Raw genomic sequence first — 19,164 nt, 5'->3', positions numbered from 1 at the left:
AAGCATGAGAAACTTAGGGTTTTCCATCAGATTGTCTTCTGAATTGGCATCAAATGAAATCTATTTTCAAAAAGTAAAATCCACCAACACCTGGGTAAGTATGGAATAGGCTGAAGTCCAATGAGTCCCAATCAGTGGAACTCCAGCAGTGTTGTCTATTTGGATGAATGGGACAGTTGTCTTCAGCTCCGCTAGCTGCTGTTCTTAACTACACTGTAAATCAGGTGATGGATTGGACACCTTTCATAATGGCATCTTTTCCAACAAAAGCTTTTTGCCAATGTAGTCTACAGCCTGGAGACAAGAGGTAGAGGATGGAACTTGTCATTCACACTGTCACATGTTTCAGATTCATACAATCCAGGAACACAATAGTTGACAAAAGTGGTCAGATACCAGGAGCAGAGTGCCCTCAGCTCTCACTCAGGCAAGTGGGAGAGGGAGCGAAGAAGAACCACTGTCTTTTCTCAGAATCTTGTAGTATTGAGCTGAATATCTGTAAGGAGCAGGAACAGACTGCAAGAAGTTCAGAGATCTGGAGAAGATTACCTGAAGGCAGACACAGCTGGAATGGTAGGAAGGGTTTTCTTTGTATATTGGGAGGGAGCTGCGGGAACAGCTCAGAACGAGTAAGCATGCAGTCTTATGGCAAGATGCAGCATTTCTATCAAGTTTCCATTGTACAGGCGAGATGTATGGGGATATAAATGGGATTGTCAATGTAAGGACTTTAGTGTATGCTGCATATTTTGTCTGTTTAGCATCAGTAGGATGATGGGGTGAAAGTTTAAAGGGTTTAAAATATGCTACTGTCATAAAACCCTTGAGATTACATGTGATATCCAAATTAGGTGACAAGAAAGGATGAGAAATATGTATTTGCTAATGCATATGGGGTTTAGAGGAATCCTCCAAATCTCTCTTTTAAGGACTATTAGAGAGCAGATCATTGCATACCTGTTAAATGGAACAAATTCTTTTTTTTTTTTCCAGATAGGTTTAAAACAAATGAAGATACAACAAAATGACAGTCATCTGTCACTTTGTTGTTACCCACCTCAGTTAAAATACAATGGGTACAGTGTATTTTACATAGCTTTCTGAGTGTTTATGTATATCTATATATGTTTCCTATATATGCATATACATCTATATATACACAATTGACTCTATTTTTGTATATATGTTATGAAAATGATTAGAACGAAGCAAGCTTAGTAGAATTTTTTTTTTCTAAAATATTATTAGAATTTACATCCTTTTTCTCTGTGTTCAGCTCTTTTTTTCCTCTCTTGTAATATTGCAGTGCCTCCTTTTCTTGGTCCTCTCAGTGCCTGTTTTGCCTCAAACTAATTTCTTCCGTAGTGCTTAATAACTCTTTTTAATTTCAAGGTACTTTTTATGACTGTCTATATTCATTCTGCTGTTCTTTTACTTCTCTGTTTGTAAAGCCATTTGTCTTTACCTTCTCCATTCTTTCATTGTTGTCACTGAAGTAGTTTTAAAGAGGGCTTTCAAAACTTTGTTATCATAGCAATCATTAGGAGAAATCACAAGCTCAAAACAGAAAGACAACATATATATAATTATAATTTAGAAAAATTATGTACCATGAGCATTGGTTTGCCTTCACAAAAACTGGCATTTCCCCTTAGTCTGAACCTGATAACTTGATCAACACAGCGGATTCTTGGACTTCCTAAACTCTGGTAGAACCTTCGACAGTTTTCTGTATATATTACTAAACTGGAGTCTCATCAGGACTGTCTGGATTCAGAACTGCATAGGTGTGAATAACATAAATACAGAACTCCCCAGGGTCGTTTTATATCATCCAACTTGAACCTCTTCCTATGGTGATATGAAGTAGACCAAATCTTGTTGACATTGGAGAAGTCAATTCCTAGTATTGTATGCTGCTGTCTCATTCTTGTTTGATGTTTCAAGGGTAGTCTGATAAGCTTGTCCCTAAGACACTACGTCCATCTGCATTCAAAGGGCCATTGTATCTGCAGATGATCTGTTTCAATAGTTAGCAAATAAGCACATTGGAGAGTCTCTGATGGTTGAGATCTTAGCCAGTGTACCCATTCAGGACCATGCACAGATACTAGAACAGTATTTTTATTACTCTGAAAATAGCCAAGTGCAGGACACCAGGAAACCCAGGGCACTGGAAGCTTTGTCCAGGGAATGAAGAGTTAGTAGTTACATGTATCTGCCATCATCCATGCTTTGGGCCTTCTTTCATTTTCCTTCTATGTGACCTTTAGCTAAATGTGTTCTCTTCCTCTGTTTCTTCAAGTTTTTTTTCCAAGACCTCTTTTCTGTCTCTTTTACTCAGCACTTTTTCTCTCCTCTATGACATGTTTTCTTCTCCTCTTTCACTTTCTACCATCGTCATTTTGTTTCATTTCTCTTTTCCAAATGTTTCATTTTGTCTCTTTTCCTCTTTCCAGGGCTGTGATAAAGCCCATAAAAAAAAACCAAAATAAAATACAACCAACCATATCACCTCCTCTTCCTTTATCTTTTATCTTTCCTGTGAGCAACATTATAACTGTTCTCAGATCTAGGTGCCTTCTTCCCATCTCTTTCCTCTCTGAAGTGTCTCTAAATTGGGTCCTCTAAATCTTTAAAGCCCATCATCTATCTTTGCATACTTACTAACAGGAATTGCTAACCACTGACAAAATGCTCCATCTGTGTGAAAGTGGGTGTCTCTGATTAATTTTAAAGATGGATTCTCACAAGGTATATCGACAGATCTGTCTGAGGAATTGGTGGAGCCACCTTTTAACACGGAAGGTACAGTATTCAATAGAGGATTTAAGTCTTCTTTAATCATATAAAAACTCTTTTAATAGTGAAGATAATTCTATGAAAGTGAATTTTAGGGGCTACAGCCTACAGAATGTTCTGTAGTACATGTAGAGAGGGTGGGGGAGGTGCTCAGGGAACTCATTGATTGCAACCCTCTTCTGCTAGAAGCTGAAAGAAGCAGCTTGAAGGAGAACTTAATTCCTAAAAGTAAGACACACAGTTGTGAAAGTGTACCACAGTATTGCACTCTTAGTCTGCAGGGCTCTCTAGTTTATAATTGTTTCCGTGTCTTCTGTGACAACTTTATAATCCAATTTATAATGATGTGGAAAGTATTGATACTGACTTGCTATTGCATAAATCTCACTCCAAATGTCAAGGTGCCAGCAATGTTGAAGGATTCTATGTTTGGAGGACAGGCAGAAAAAGAAAGTATCATTTGTAATTGAAGCTTTTCTGAAAGATTGCGCTGTTATGATCATTCTGTGGATTGCTTGTGACTACCTAGGGATAGGATAAAAACTCCAAGAATGCTATAGATACATTAATAACTTTGACACAGCTTTCCTGTTTTAAAGGCATCAGGAGAGATTTCATTTCATTGCAATCTGTAAATATTCTGTGTTCCTCTCATCCCTGTCTTCTCAGTGTTACTTTCAAGGATATTCAGTACTGGTTGAAATTAATTGTAAACCCCATTTCTCTCCAAAGAAGCTGTTAAAGCAAGGAAGAGTGTTTTTGAAAATATATTCTGTGCCCCCCTTGTTTTCTATCAGCAGAATTTAAAAACTAATCTGTTTTGCCTCTGGTACAATTAAATGATAGACATTCTAAAAGCATTTATTTCTCTAAATATAAATATACAATCAGCAGAAACCCTTTAAGGTTTGAAACATTTCTCTCAAGTATAAAAGTGAATCAATATCACATTATAGCATAATTAGAAAAGTGAAATAGAGGTATTCATTCAAGTGTAACACATCTGTAACTGTTCTGTAATTCTCCTTGTTTGCACAGTGGATGTATTTTTAATTCCCTGTTCTCCTGATTCATGCTCCCCTCTTTTCCCTAAACTAGCTGATGAATGGATCGTGGCTAACCCGGAGCTGACAGACAAAACGAAGTTTACTATCACTGGCCTGCCAACTGGCTCAAAAATCCTTGTGAGAGTAAAAGCTGTGAATGCTGCTGGTGAAAGTGATCCCAGGTACCATCCACAGCCTATTTTAGTCAAGGAAGTGATAGGTAAGATCCTTCTGCCTATGGTTACACACAAACACGCTCTGCTTCCATACTTAGTTCTTTTTTTTTTTTAAGGATAATACTTGTTGTCGGAAACTGATAATATGGCCTTACAAAGCCATTGTGCCAAGGCCAGAAATCTGGAATCTGTCTAAAAAAATTCATTAAGCCTTTTTGTTTCATTTTTGAACCTTCATTGCTTAGGCTTTTAAAGCATTTTTTCTGCAGAAGTTAACATTTGACGTTGCTTTTCAAAAGTTGCACCAAGTTTCTTGCCCGTTCCTACCACCACAGCATTTAGTGTTACAAAACCCAACAGTGCACAGAATGTGACATTGTGAGACCAAGAAATTTAAGATACTTCACTCATTAGTCACTTCTGATAATTGTCGACCACAAAAGTCTCCTATTTATACTGATTCTCATCAGTGCTGCCTCAGTTAATTAAAAAAAAAAAAGAGAGATAAATGTCAAACACAAGCTTTCGGCTTTTTTCAGAACCTCCAAAGATTCGTCTACCAAGACACTTAAAACAAACCTATACTCGAAGAGTTGGAGAAACTGTGAACCTTGTTATTCCCTTCCAGGTAAGAACTAAATATACTGACAGGAAAATACTCTGTTTTTCTTATATTGCTGCTTTTCCACTTATTTTTATTTTTTGCAAGACCAGGCGAATTAATATGACTGCATCTCAAATGCTGCTTGGGCAAAATGAGAAATAAATCTGTTTTCTCTCCAAAATCATATACAAATTCTTTTCTGGCTTCTTACAGGGAAGACCAAGGGCAAAAGTATCATGGCAGAAAAATGGTTCTCCAATTGACAAGAATGACATCAACATCCGCAACACCGAAAATGACACTATCATCTTCATCAGAAAGGCAGAAAGGGGCCACTCTGGAGAATATGACATGAAAGTGGAAGTAGAGAATTTGGAGGCCAAAGCTACAATAGATATTCAGATTATTGGTATGTTTTGAGAAACAGAAATAAATGTATGCCAGAGAAGCAGACTCCATTTATTCCAAGGCTATAGGAAAAGAGAGGAACCTCAAAGACTTTCTCAAGAGTGATAACTCTCCACATCCAATTACTTGGCTATAGATTTGTGGTCTCCTAAAGTAAACCTTCCTACACAATGGCAGGTGCTTGATGGAATATGTCAGCCTCTTTTTTTCACTGTTAGTCTTTCCATGTTCTTGTCTCTTCAGGGTGCAAGGTTTTTCCGATTGAGTGTTATCCATAGCCAGAAATGGTAGAAAATTTATAGTAATGTTGTCAAAAGTGTCATTTGGAAGAAATTCTGAATGTTGAAAGTACGTGAAAGCAGGAAAGACAGTCAAGAAAACACATTTCCTTTTAATTTTTGTCAGTCTATTTTTTTTTACATGACAGGCAAAACTGGTAGCATTGTCTTTAAAATGACTGCCTGACTTTGTCTTTTAGCAACATGTTTTCGATGGGTTTTAACTTTTCCACAATGTCATGCCCTCATGCAATTCAAGAGCAAATGCATATTAGAAACTACGCTCACAAAGTAGTCGAATTCAGTTTTTCATAGTTCTGACATGTCTTAACTTTGGAAAGTTTTATTTTAAAACCTCAACTTTCTTCTGATGTTGCATTGTACAAAAAAGAGAAATCAAGCTAAGTGGACTATGTGTGTAGGAGAGAGATTGAGTCAGAAAACAGTGGAAAAATTCAGATGCCTTTCTTCATTACAGATCGCCCAGGCCCACCAGAGGTTGTAACTATTGAGGACGTCTGGGGAGAAAATGTAAATTTATCATGGAAGCCACCAAAAGATGATGGCAATTCTGCCATTACTGGGTACACTATTCAAAAGGCAGATAAGAAGAGTATGGTAAGTAATAAGGAGATGTTTAAAAGGCTGATATACTCATGAATTCTCCATTTTAAGTATAAAAGGCCTTCCACAGTTAAATTGATTGTCAGTGTTCAGAAATACTAGAAGGCATCTCTAAAAAGTCTAAAAATCTGTTCACTCTATCTAAAGCCTAGAATTGTAAATGTTTTTAGATGCTGTCAAAGAGAAGGACTAAAAAGGAAAGCACAGATGGATTTGAGGGATGTAATCCTGTTGTTTTTTTTTCCTGTCTCAGCAGTGAAAATAAAAATTCTAAATATTAATTCTGAAGCCAGTAGATTGCTACTAGAATCAAAAAGTAGTCCTGTTGTTTTCAAACCTGTAATATCACATTGTGCAAGTCATTGACACTCACTACCCCTGGCAAAATGGTACATTTGTAATTCATAAATTGCCTTGAGATTTACAGATGAAAACTGCAATATAGAGATGTTTATTTTCATTAAATGGTAGTTGGATTCTAATATTTAACAGTTACTGCAAATTTAAACACTGGAAGTCTAGGACAGTATTTGGGGAGTTACCTTATTTAAGTTGCCTTTTTGACACCCACCTCCTACCTCCCCTTTAATATGTTGATCTGTTTCATGGTCTTATCAATTTGTCTTTACTATGCCACAATCTCCTTTTCTATTCTTCAATTTTCCTTTCTCTTCAGATTGTAAGAAGAGATTGTCTCTGTACAGTGACAAGAATAATGATGTCTCCTGTCCCTAAATTACTGTGTTAAGGAGAAAGCAACAACAGCAGTGTCTAGGGTCCCAAGTGTCATTGATCATTCAGGTCATAGTTTTCCAGCATTCTCTATTGCAGTGAATTCTGCAGTTCTGGCACAGCTGGCCTTTTCAGAAAACTGCTTTCCCAAAAGGCACTTTGGCTCTTAAAGATGACCACATATCAATGTCAACCATGTCACTGGGAACTCAGCACAAGTTAACCTTTAGAAAAACAAGAAAACTATGTAGGGCAGAGAAAAGTAAAAACACTGTTGTGGTCATATTGCACAATACAGTCACTGCAGTTTTAGCATTAACCTCTTTAATCTCAGTTTGTTATTTAGGTTTTGTGTACTAGGATTGAATTCACATGTCCTGTTACTGCTGCAAGACTAAAGCACTAAAAGATGCCTTCCCATCTGAGCCTTTAAATACTACTTGCATAAAATTACATTTCTTATGAACATCCAGCCTGTGGAAGAGGGGTTAGATTAGTGCATTGGCCTCTTGTGGTATGTTATTGCAGACCAATACATGCTACTACTTTCCCCCCAATCCTGCAGTTTTCTTACCTGCAGCGGTACCTTTTCTGTCAGCAGCATAGACTAGGAATGAAGGAGCCTGCCTTGCATTGCACAATACAACCTTTGTAATATTGCATTTCCTAAAATGAGACCTTGCATCACACACCACCACATTTGTAAGACTGTATTTCCTAAAATTAGGCCTCTCAGCTAACAGAGCATAAGAGATTTCCATCCAGCCTTCACTGCTCAGCAGTGAGCCCTGTGGTATTCTCATTATCACTCATTCCATTAATTGTTGTTAGGTTCACTATTTTAATATTCATTAACATTCCCTTGAATGAAAAATCTTACTCCCACAGACTTGCTGTGTCTTTCAAACAGTTAATGGCTGAGAGGTGCAGAGCACTGGGGAGAAGCTTACTGTAGCCTGTGTATCTTTCAGGAATGGTTCACAGTCATGGAGCACTACCACCGCACCAGTGCCACCATTAACGAGCTCGTCATAGGAAACGAATACTACTTCCGGATCTTTGCTGAGAACATGTGTGGCCTCAGTGAGGATGCAACGATGACCAAAGAGAGTGCTTTGATTGCAAAGGATGGTTAGCTAATTATCCATTCCTTGTCAAAAGGGAAGGGGTTTGTTTAGTGGCTGGAAGGTGGTTATAAGTAAAGACCATACCTCTGAAGTATTCAGATCTATTTCTAGCCCAAACACCAGGTACAACAGTTTGGACATTTCATATTAGGACTTCTTTGTTTGTCCAAATAGTGCATAGTTTGGGGTTTTTTTTGGTTGGTTGGTTGGTTGGTTGGTTGGTTGGTTGGTTGGTTGGTTAGTTAGTTGTTTTTTTTAAGCAGGAGTGGGACACTTTCATGGAATCGTAGAATGGGTTGGGCTGGAAGGTACTGTAAAGATCATCTGGTTTCAGGCTCTCTGCCATAGGCAGGAACATCTTCCACTAGATCAGGTTGCTCAAAGCCCTGTCCAGTCTAGCCTTGAACAATTCCAGGTAGAGGACATCCACAGCTTCTCTGGGCAACCTTTTCCAGTGCCTCACTGCCCACACAACAAAGAATGTCTTCATAATATCTAATCTAAATCTATGCTCTTTCATTTTAAAAGCACTACTCCTCATTCTATCACTACACTGTCATAAAGAGTCCCTCCCCATCTTTCCTGTAGGCCCCCTTTAAGTACTGCAAAGCTGCTAGAAAGTTTCCCCAGGGTCTTCTCTTCTCCAGGAGGAACAACCCCAACTTTCTTGGCCTGTCATCAAAGGAAAGGTGCTCCAGCCCTGTGATCATCTTTGTGGCCCTCCTCTGGACCTGGTTCCACAGGTTCATGTCTTTCTTATACTGGGGGCCCCAGAGATGAGCACAATGCTCCAGGCAGGGTCTCGTAAGAGAAGAGGGGAGAATGAGCTCCCTCAACCTGCTGGCCATGCTTCTCTTGATGCAGCCCAGGATGTGTCTGGCCTTCTGGACTGCGAGCGCACATTGCTGGCTCATGTTCAATTTTTCATCCACCCATACCTTCAAGTTCTTTGCAGGGAAGGACTTGGAGGTGTTAGTGGATTAAAAACTGTTACGCATGTTCTGACATTTTCTATGGTCTTGGGTCTCAGACTGGTGTCACCACTGGCAGATCTCATTCAACAAGAGGTGATAGAGGACTAAAGCAGCTGTTCTGTCAGAAGTGGTGGGTCACTGCCTCCCAGTGGAGACTTGGCATCAGCTGTGCAAGTGCTCCCATCCCCAGTCCAACAGATAAGCATAACCCCTGCCTCACATCTGTTGCAGGTGGAGCTGGAGTAATTCTGTTTCTCTGGTCAGAGATACTGACATTTCAGAAATTGTCCATTTGAAATGCTATTTTAAATATTTAAAAAAAAATTAACTGTCCCTTTATGGAAGGGGAAATTCTACACACAGATGGTTTAAAAGAAGAAAATAAACCAGACCACCTGGTTTGTCTGAAAGGAAGGCATACATGATTGCTATGATGTAGAGGACAGCCAACTTGTACAACTCATACAGTCAGCCTGAAGGACTGGAGGTCCAGGGTACTGAACTTCACTTCCATTGTTAAAAAGAAAGCTACCTCTCTTTCAGAAATGGGATCATGAACAAAACAATGGCTATGGGGATTGCTTTTCATCACTGCTCACTTGCTCTTGTCATGAGAGATGTATCAGGCCCAAGACACACTGAAGTCAGTATGAAAGCCTTGGTCAGGTTTCAGTGAAGCGGAGATGTTTAATGATGCCTGTGTACAGGAATAGATGTCAATCTGTCCAGCTGGTTTACATGCCAGCTTACTTTGTGGGTGAAGATGATTTATTGATGGTACTTTCCAATGCGGAGCAGGGATAAAGTGACAGCAACTAGATTTTACTACCATGTTTTTATTTCACAGAAACTACAACCATTCAGACATCTGTGTTGTTAGTGTGTTGTATGAAGCAGAAAGAAAAATGGATTTTCACATCCAGAGCCAGTTTGCTGTCAGAACAAACTTTGAAAAGTAACTGGCAAGAGAGTGAACAAGGCTTGTCAAGGCAGTCATCCCACAGTACACCAGTCAGGATCCATCCTGTTCTGTAACATGAAGGGCATGCAGGAAAAGACATAGAGGAGATGTGTATTGTTTTGCATACCACCTACTCAGAAAACAAAGAGAAGGTCTCAGATGTCTATGCTATAGCATGACCAAGGGACACAGTCACTTTGCAGGCTCACTTCCAGCCTCCCCCACAAGTGCAATTACAAGTCACACTGGTACCTGAAGCAGTGCAGATCGGAACTGACTTTGTAGCAGTTTAAGATGCTTGGGTATTGAGCTACATGGCAACACACTCTTTATAAATGGTTTATTTTCATTTCCTAGGTAAAGTCTACAAATATCCAGTTTACGACGATTTTGACTTCAGTGAACGGCCATTGTTTACTCAGCCTCTAGTCAACACATTTGCTGTAGCTGGTTACAATGCTACTTTGAACTGCAGTGTTCGGGGCAACCCCAAGGTACAGCACAGCTCATAACAATATCAGTTAAAACACAAGAGAATTTAATCTAGTAACAAAAATTGTAATGCCTTTTTTACTACTTGTCTCACTCACAAACTTGGCTGAAGGCTAAAAATGGTGTGAGCTCTGAAGAACACACAAAAGGACCTGCTTACCTGTGTTACAGGCATTATAATAGTTTCTAAATCCACGGGTAACTCAGTGAAAGGGCAGAATCTCATGAAAAGGCTGAGCTATACTGGGATCAACACTGACAACAAATGTACAGTAAATATGTCAGTAAAGGTTATTACTAAAATAAAGCCATAATTATTCTGCAAAAAGCCAATTATGCGTTAGCTAAGTGCATTGCAGGAATACTCTAGAGACTGCATTGGTTCTCAGACCCACTGTGCAATGCATGTTACAGTTTCTTTTCAGTTGTGTCTTTTTGTAATCTGCTTTCTGTTGTGAGAAACTGAACTGACCTAGCAAAATGAGAACTCAGGAGTGCTTAAGAACAAGGTTGCTGCTCACTGTTCACTGTCAGAGTTTCTGACTATGCAAATTGCTGTGAAAACACATGCTTATTGAATTAGAGCAATCAGAATCCAAAAGCTATTGCTCAGATGTTTGCTCTCATTACACGGTATGTATTAATACTGGTAATGGGTATATATTTATTACTTTAATTATGTAATAATAGCTGCACTAAAAAAATGTACCTAAAATCAGATGCATGATGCAGTCTATATTAAATTTTGAGTTAAGAATTGCAGTTTCCTTTCTATGACTACTTTATCTGGTTTGTATCGTGTCTGGATTACTCAGATTTAATTGAACATCACAAAAAGTGGTTGAATACTTCAGTTCATAGATTTGTGCATGTGATTTTTTTTTTTTTTAACCACAGCCCAAAATAACCTGGATGAAAAACAAAGTCCTTATAATGAATGACCCAAGGTACCGAATGTTCAGCAACCAAGGTGTCTGTACCTTGGAGATCCGCAAACCAAGTCCCTATGATGGAGGAACTTACACCTGCCGAGCAGTCAATGAACTTGGAGAGGCAGAAGTTGATTGCAAACTGGAAGTAAAAGGTAAGAGTTCTAAAACATTGCAACTGCCCTGTTTGTCCGAAAACCATCTCCACAAGAATCAAAAGTGTGCAAAAGGGAGTTCAAACAACTTTTTAAATGCTCTCAGATGAAAAGAGTAACTCCATTAGGACAAAATATACTATACTGGTTGCTTTGTTTTCTTTTGGATGATCAACATGCTGTGCTTATGCTATAGTCTTTTCCTCCCATATTGAGATACATCTTCAGTGACTGCAAGACCTTTTTCACAAGTGACAGAATAGTAGGGTGTAATTCTCAGAGCAATGCCACTTACCTGAGAAAATCCAGTAAGACTCTGCCATGAAGCTCTTTGGGGAAACATTAAGAACATCATCTTGGACAAGAGACACATCTGAAGGCGATGACCAGAGAAGAAAAGAAGGGAGAAAGATTAGTTCAGGGCAGACTTTGTTTTAAATTTATTTATTAAACAAACCAAACATTTGCTTCCAAAGAAGTTTCTTAGGAAAATCATGTAGCAAAAATTATTGTTCCCAAGGATACAAGATAGTTAATATAATTGCTGTATGTTTTAAGAACAAAGTATTCAAAACTAGGATTTTGCAAACACAGGGAAAGAGGATGAAGTAGGTTAGCTTTCTACAACTGAACACATATCTCTGTTTCCATTACAGAATCACAGGTAGTTTAACACTGACTGAGAATGCTAATTATGAATGGTGATAGGATCTGAATTGGACTACTACTAAATAATCTCAGGACCATACTTTTCAGAAAATTATTTCCTACTAAAATATGGGATCGTATTTAGCTGGTCTAACTTCTACCACAGGCTTTTATTTTAACAGTGGAAGAACCTAAGTATCTCTGAAAAATTAATCTGAGGTTGCAAGTAAGGAAAGCTGCCTAAAACCAACTGATGGGAAGTGTCTGACTCAGGAATTTAAAGGGAATTAAGGCTAGCTGAAGATGGCCCTGATTATATTACTTACATCATGATAGTCTTTAATGAAAACCATATATTTAATAACCTTACGGATTGTATTGTGTTTATTTCAGATTTAATTTTCCATGTTCTGTACTTTCTGATATATCTTATCCCACAGCTCAAATCTGCCAGCAAGAAGCCATTGCAATAAATATTTGATTACATTTAACAAATCTAATGAAAATATGTGTAACATGTCTTAATTTTCAGGATTTATTTTTAAGACACTGTGTTTAAAAGAGGGTGTCTTCATCCTGGATGTATGATTGTTTTCTTTAATCACAAGCAAACTTTCTATTTCACAGGTTAACAGCAGACCTCATCACTTGAGAAGATTTCTTTACCAGTTTCTTTACACTGAAAGGCCAAGCTAGTTTGCTATCCCTAAAATTTTTATGTGTGTTTACACTCAGTTGTAATTTTTTAGTCTTTAGCAAATTGCTTGTAGTACAACCAAATGCTACATTTTAAATATGAGAAGCTGGTTATTTCTGTCTTTTGTTTTACAAAGAATATAGTGTGCAGAATATTGCAAAACATTTTAAAGATAAGAAATAAATTAATTAATATCTCTCCATTTCAGGAAAGTCAAACTCCAAATGCTGCCATGGATTACATATTATTCTTCAGTAATTCTCTTTTCAGCTATTGTGAAATATAAATGCTTGTGTTGACCTTAGAAATTTTTTTTGCATTGTCATTCAGGCTCTCTTTTAACATGCAATGATTTCCAAGAAATTGTATACCAGCAGTGGAAGCTATTCTATGTTGTTCTTTTTAAGAGCAGTGAAGCAGTAGAGCCAACTTCCTGCAGAGGTTTTAGAGTCTTTGGTACTAAGAGCCTTCAAGAGAAGCTTAGGAGAATGACAGCAGTACAATTTGTTAGGATTCTAATATACATTAATTGACATCTCAAGATTGTAATTTTGAGATTCTTGACTCAGTTCTTAACATTGCCAACATAGTGTAGCACCTCAACTAGATTCAAGTATTCCTCAATCATTCATCCTGCGGAAACCTCAGAAAGATGCATGAGTTTTGTATCATGATCTAAGTGTTGCAGTGCACACTACAGTCTCAATTCCTCTGGCACCTTATCTTGGGATTGCAGTTGAACACACCATTGCTACAGTGAGAATGAGGCTGTAAGAATTAGAACAAGACTTAGTTTATCCACCTCCATTTTAAAACAAAACCTCTTGCCACTGACTACAGAAGGCCTGTACGCATAGATATTTCTAGACTGAAAGAAAGCCTTCTTCTCAAAGAAAGTAATTGCTATTTAAAATGTCAACTGAAAAAAATATTAATATTATGCCATAGACATCTTACTCAGAGCACTACTTCTGGAAGAAGTGCAAAAAAACATGAGCTGTTAGGATCCCATCTGAACTCTATTATCAGCTATGTCATGGGCTGGTTCATTAACCTAAATCCCAGCCTCCTTAGTTTATGGTTGACTTCTGAACCCAATTTCATATTAACCATCACCTGAGGCAGTTCCACTCGCTCCCACCAAGCCTGGTATTGTGGTTCTCTCATCGTGGTTTGGGCTGTGAGTGGTCACCTCAGCTTTCACCTTCATCTCTCCAACTTGAGAGGTTTAGCCATCACTTTTGACTCCTTTTTGAAAACTGCTTAGCATAGTGATTTGTAGGGCTTAGACATAGGACAGATGTAAGGGCTCAGTGTTGACACTGTTAACATGAGTGGCAGTTCAGCTGCTGAATTTAAAGGGAACAGGCTTAAGTGAATACAACAGCTGTCGCTTGGAAAACCAGGGTAGACTGTGTAATAGGTTTGCTATATGATATAGACAAACACAAATGAGTAGTAAAGAGCTGGAGTATAAAAACTTAATTACATCGTGTTTCACTCTTCTACTGCCTTACATGTTGAATTATCACTGTCTGAAGTTTCCAACCCATTTATTCATTTAGGAGGGATCTTTGGATGACTGCTCCTCACACTGATGCAGAGCAAAGAGTTATGGATTGTTGGAAATGGATTGCAGATTGTGTGTGTGTTTTCATCTGTATAGATTAAAACTGGTTCAGCCTTATTTCAGCAAGTTCCAATCAGGGTCTGGAATTGTAAAATCATGAGATACAGTTGAATGTTGCCTGAGTAAGATCAAAAGGTTCAGGGCTATGCTACCTAGCTGGTAGATGTACTATCTGCGGTCCTGTTGTTACAGATCTTTATATAATAAGTCATGCTAAAGGCCACTATGCCATGCAACAGTATATATTTGTAGTAAATGAATTTTCCTTATGTTGGCTAGAATTTCTTTTATCCATCTATTTCTGAGGTATTTGATATATTAATTTTATGATGTATATAGATGTGACAGTCCTAAACACATATATATGCTCAGTCCTAGGAATTTCTCAGAAAACAGTCTAGGATTTCTGATTTTCATAGTATTTAAACAGCTGACTAGCAATGAATATTATTAATGTTACATTTTTCTACCTTTTTTAGCCATTTGCTTGCATTATTTTAGGTGTAAAATTAAACCCCCTAGTTGTTACTAAATTTAATGCTCAGTTCCTGAAGAAGTTTTAGTGATAATTATGGGAATAATAATAAAAATACTAAAACTTTATTCTCTCCCTCCCAAAAAAAAGGTCTTGCACATATTGATGTTATTTCAGGTAGACAATTCTTCAGCCTTCTGGTTTAAGTTTTGCTGAGTGAACTTAAACTGGCAGTTTTATGTGCTGCTCAATACAAGCATGCTGCAAAAGTGTTAGATCTTAGAGAAAAGAATAACTCTACCTCATCCATCTTGAAAGAAGATGCATACAAAAAAAGCTCATGATACAGGTTGGATACTCATCTTACTATGAAAACAATGTATCTATCTTCTAAGTTTGTTAATGTAGATCCCTAAATATGGTTGAAAACCTTCCATTACAAGCAGCAAGCAACTAATTCCTTACCAGCTTCACTGAGGTCAGTGAAAAGATTGAGATAAAGTGCCATGCTTCTATTATCATGAAGGAAATGTTTCTGGAGAATGTTTATCTTAAAAGCGAAACCAAGGTTGGTGATCACTCTATCAGGCTGATGATAGCAAAGATGCTGTATGAGAACTGTTGTTTAAAAAGATGTTAAGATCAACTGGGAATAATTTCAAATGCGAATAAATATCACTATAAATATTCTAATTCTACAGTGATATATCACGGAGTAATTAACCCAGGAGAACCCTTCACCTTGTCGGAAAATAATCAGGTTTATAATAAGCATACCCTGGACATTCCATTTCATTCCCTTCCTCTCTTTCCACATGCAAACGCATTTTCTGCATGCCAAGTGTGGGTGTTTTCTTTTTTTTTTTTTTTTTTTTTTTTCTTTTTTTGATATTAAACTAGCTAGCATCTCATGGCATACAATGTCTGTGTCAATGTCATGAGCAAAGAAGGCCAAATTAATCAAGAATGAGTATTTAACATCAGAGTTAAAAAGGTTTTAGACCTATTTCTGCTGGTCCACTGGGCAGAGAGATGTCTGTACTTATAAAGAATTCATTTAATGACTGTGGCTACCTTTAAGCACAACACTTAACCATTTCCAGGAGATATAAATTTGCATCTCAAAACACAGCTCTCAGTTATTTTGTAGAATTACTGAAAGAAGCGAAATATCCCAAAGTCATTTGTTGTGCTTAAAAGACATTCATCATTACATACTAGCCTTTGGATACAAGTTAGTGCTCAGAATGATAGTCCCTGCTTGATCTTAATTTACAGAATCTAAGGATGGAATCCAGCTGAAATCAATGCAAACCTTTTACTTACAAGCATACTATTTTACTCCATTTCCTCTAGAACTTATTTTTAATTCAGGTTTGATGAAGTTCAGAGTCGTTGGCTCTTTCTATACAAATACATTTACTTATAATCTAGCCCAAATCCACAATATTGACAGTGCAGTTTTAAAATTACAAAGATGCCCAGAAACCAGTATGTAGTACATTATGCATCCAAATTTACTATTTCAAACCTAAAACATGTTAAGAGGCTAGATAATGTTCGTGTAGGTTTTGAAGTATTAAGGTATTTTTCTTAAAAGGCTACAACAGGTGCAAAGCTCAATGGTTTTATATACATAAACATACATAAATACATATATATTGGTGTTTTATAGAATTAAAATGTTTTACTTAAAGGTAAGGGCTCCTACAAAGTAAATACCATGCTATACAAAATATAAATGCAGATATGTGACAAAGTGCATACTTTAGTGCACAGGTATGTACGTAGTCTGTACTTGATTATTTTGCCTTACAGAATTTCAACATATATATATATATATATATATGCTTCAGTGTTCTGTGTGTGCCTTTTTTCCCTGGTGGAAAAGACTATGTATATATATATATATGTGTGTGTTAGCTTCCTTGAAGCTACGTTTGGAAACTTTTGTCCTAAATATCAGTTGCATAATTTGGTTCCAATCTATACTTCAGACTAATTACAGGTTTTATAGTTACTTGTACATATTAATAGAGCTTCTAAATATTAATGATAATTTTGAAGTGGAACTGGATCCCTACCATTTACTTTTCATGTGCTTCTACTCCTACATATTTTACATGACTAAGGATTAAAACACCATCTTGACATAATTGTTAGCATAATTTCACTCAACGTTTGCTCTCTACTTTTGTGTTTGCAATTAAATTGTTACTTCTCTTTCTCTTTCTCCCTTAGTTACACAATAAGGATTTTTGAATGTATATTGTCATCTAAGGTAAGCTTTCATATGATCCTTGCATATGAAGCTTATGTCTGTTTACAGGTCATACAATGTCTGCCTAGTATGGCATGATTTTCATTATTTCACTTAATGAAAATGGTTTTTAAAATTAGTAGCATGAAAGTTTTAATGCATATAAATCTAGATATTTTTTTAAATAATTTTTACTTTCTCTTAGTAGGACATCCCACTACCTTCTAATAGTGCATGTTTCAATGGAATTTTACAGTGTATGAGTTGGCATTATTAATTAGCATGAATAAAATGCAAGGAAATGCATTAAAAGAGCATTTTGCATTTGCAGTCAGTTATTTTCATATATGAATATATATCTATGTAAATGAAATATTTATTCCACAGCTAATTTAATTTAAAAATTAATGATCCACATCACAACTTGCATTATATGAGTTGAAAAGAATGCCAAAAAGCATGGGTTTTTTTGGTCTGTATTGTGCATCTACCTAAGGTCGGAGCCAGCAGTTCTGCAACAATGACAATGTTAAATGAGATAGCACAGTCTCATAATCACTAGTAACTAATAGCATTTTAGTTGGATAATCCTCGAGCTAATAAAGGTTATAACTTCCTAAAATCTGTACTCAGGATAAATGCTGTATGTAAGTATCAGCTCGGGTGCATTTAGCTGAAGCATTCTGTAACCGCAATATCTTCATCCTGCCAATGTACTTTTGCTTTAAAGCTTTTGGTGTGTTCCAGAAAAGGATCAGAAGGTAAGTGCAGTTATTAGTAGGTGGTTTTGCATCTTGCAGAACAGAACACTCATGCTGATTTGTAAGAGCAATAGTAATGGTATGTAGCTTTTTTACAACAAATGCCACCCTTCACCTTGAGAAAGGGCAGACTAATGTTTTTAGCAAAATATTTATCTTTTTCCACTCTTCCTTCCAAACGTTACTTGATTTCAGTGAAATTAACAGAAATACCCATGTGTTTAGCTTTCATGCCATATTTTTCAGTGGCTTGAAATTTCACTACTCATTTGGATTATTTGTTCTGTATTACTGCTACTACATAAATGGGATCTGGGGTGCCCTGGCTGGGGCACACCTTGGTGTGTTAGACACTGAATGAATGTTTTTCTGGGCACTGAAAGAAATTATTGTCTTGGATTGATAAAATTAGTAAGTGTTCTTAAAAACCTTTTGCCACATCCCTTTTTCCAGAACACCAAAAAATCATTGAGTACTTCTAATGGCTTTCTTACAAGCCCAGGTTTCTATTATAGCATTGGTTTAAAATAGGTTAGGTTCAGATTTTTATTCACAGTAGCTAAACCACAGTCATAAAACACTTAGTCCTCAAAGTCTGTGAATGGGACTTCTGAAACCTGTGCAGTGAATATTGACTCCAACCATCATAAAACCCCAGGGAGGGAAAAAAACCCCAACCAAACAAACAAAAACCAACCAAACAAAAAGTTAGTTTCACAGAGACAGGAAAGGGTAGGGCTAGAGGAAACACCAGATACAAAAGGCCCTGTTTATCAGTGGGGCTTGCATGCACCAACACTCACCGCTGCAGCTAAGGAGGTCGCTAGCTGCGACTGTGGACCAAGTCTTCCCACAATCCAAGTCTGTGGATTGGTGCAGGAGCTCCCACAGCTTTGAGATCAGATACCAATAGCTTCAAGCCCTAGCAAAACTCCAGAGCTTTCAGGGAGCAAGCACTTGATCCAAGGTGATTGCATGTAGTCTATTTTTTATTTAAAACTCTAATCCAAAATGATTCTTCAGACTTCCCCAGCAGATGACTTTTGACTTTCATCACCTCTCTGTAGAGTCTAAAGGCACCTGTGACTAAAATCCTTTTTTCCCCATATAATTCTTTCACATATGTCATCTCACCTGTTATTTTCAAGTAACATGGTAAATATTTTGCTATATAAACTACCATAAGACCCAACACTAGAATAATTGAATGTCTGTGCATGTTTTCCACAACTCATCATAGTCAGGTGTTTTCTACATTGTTCCCTTTGGGCTGACTTCGATCTCTGAATATATTCCACTCAGTCTGATGGAAATTCAGGAGGGTTATTTGCCCATGAAGACTATTGCATGGGGTGAGATAAATAACTGAATACATAATGTCCTAG

The 19,164-nt window shown here is 37.3% G+C and overlaps 1 protein-coding gene across 1 annotated transcript in view; it reads left to right on the top strand.

The window, feature by feature from the left end:
- The window catches only part of MYBPC1 (myosin binding protein C1), a 74,350-nt gene that overhangs the window by 54,854 nt on the left and 332 nt on the right, over positions 1 to 19,164 (top strand). The window contains 10 exon segments of the mRNA XM_054387079.1: positions 2,739 to 2,808; positions 3,901 to 4,068; positions 4,564 to 4,652; positions 4,842 to 5,037; positions 5,793 to 5,932; positions 7,642 to 7,801; positions 10,090 to 10,226; positions 11,122 to 11,308; positions 15,460 to 15,518; positions 18,339 to 18,348. Of these exon segments, the coding sequence (XP_054243054.1) occupies positions 2,739 to 2,808; positions 3,901 to 4,068; positions 4,564 to 4,652; positions 4,842 to 5,037; positions 5,793 to 5,932; positions 7,642 to 7,801; positions 10,090 to 10,226; positions 11,122 to 11,308; positions 15,460 to 15,518; positions 18,339 to 18,348 (1,216 nt within the window).

The sequence above is a fragment of the Indicator indicator genome, chromosome 14, assembly GCF_027791375.1.
Source record: "Indicator indicator isolate 239-I01 chromosome 14, UM_Iind_1.1, whole genome shotgun sequence".
In the NCBI taxonomy this organism is placed as follows: domain Eukaryota; kingdom Metazoa; phylum Chordata; class Aves; order Piciformes; family Indicatoridae; genus Indicator; species Indicator indicator.
This window is presented reverse-complemented; position numbering and strand designations above follow the sequence as displayed.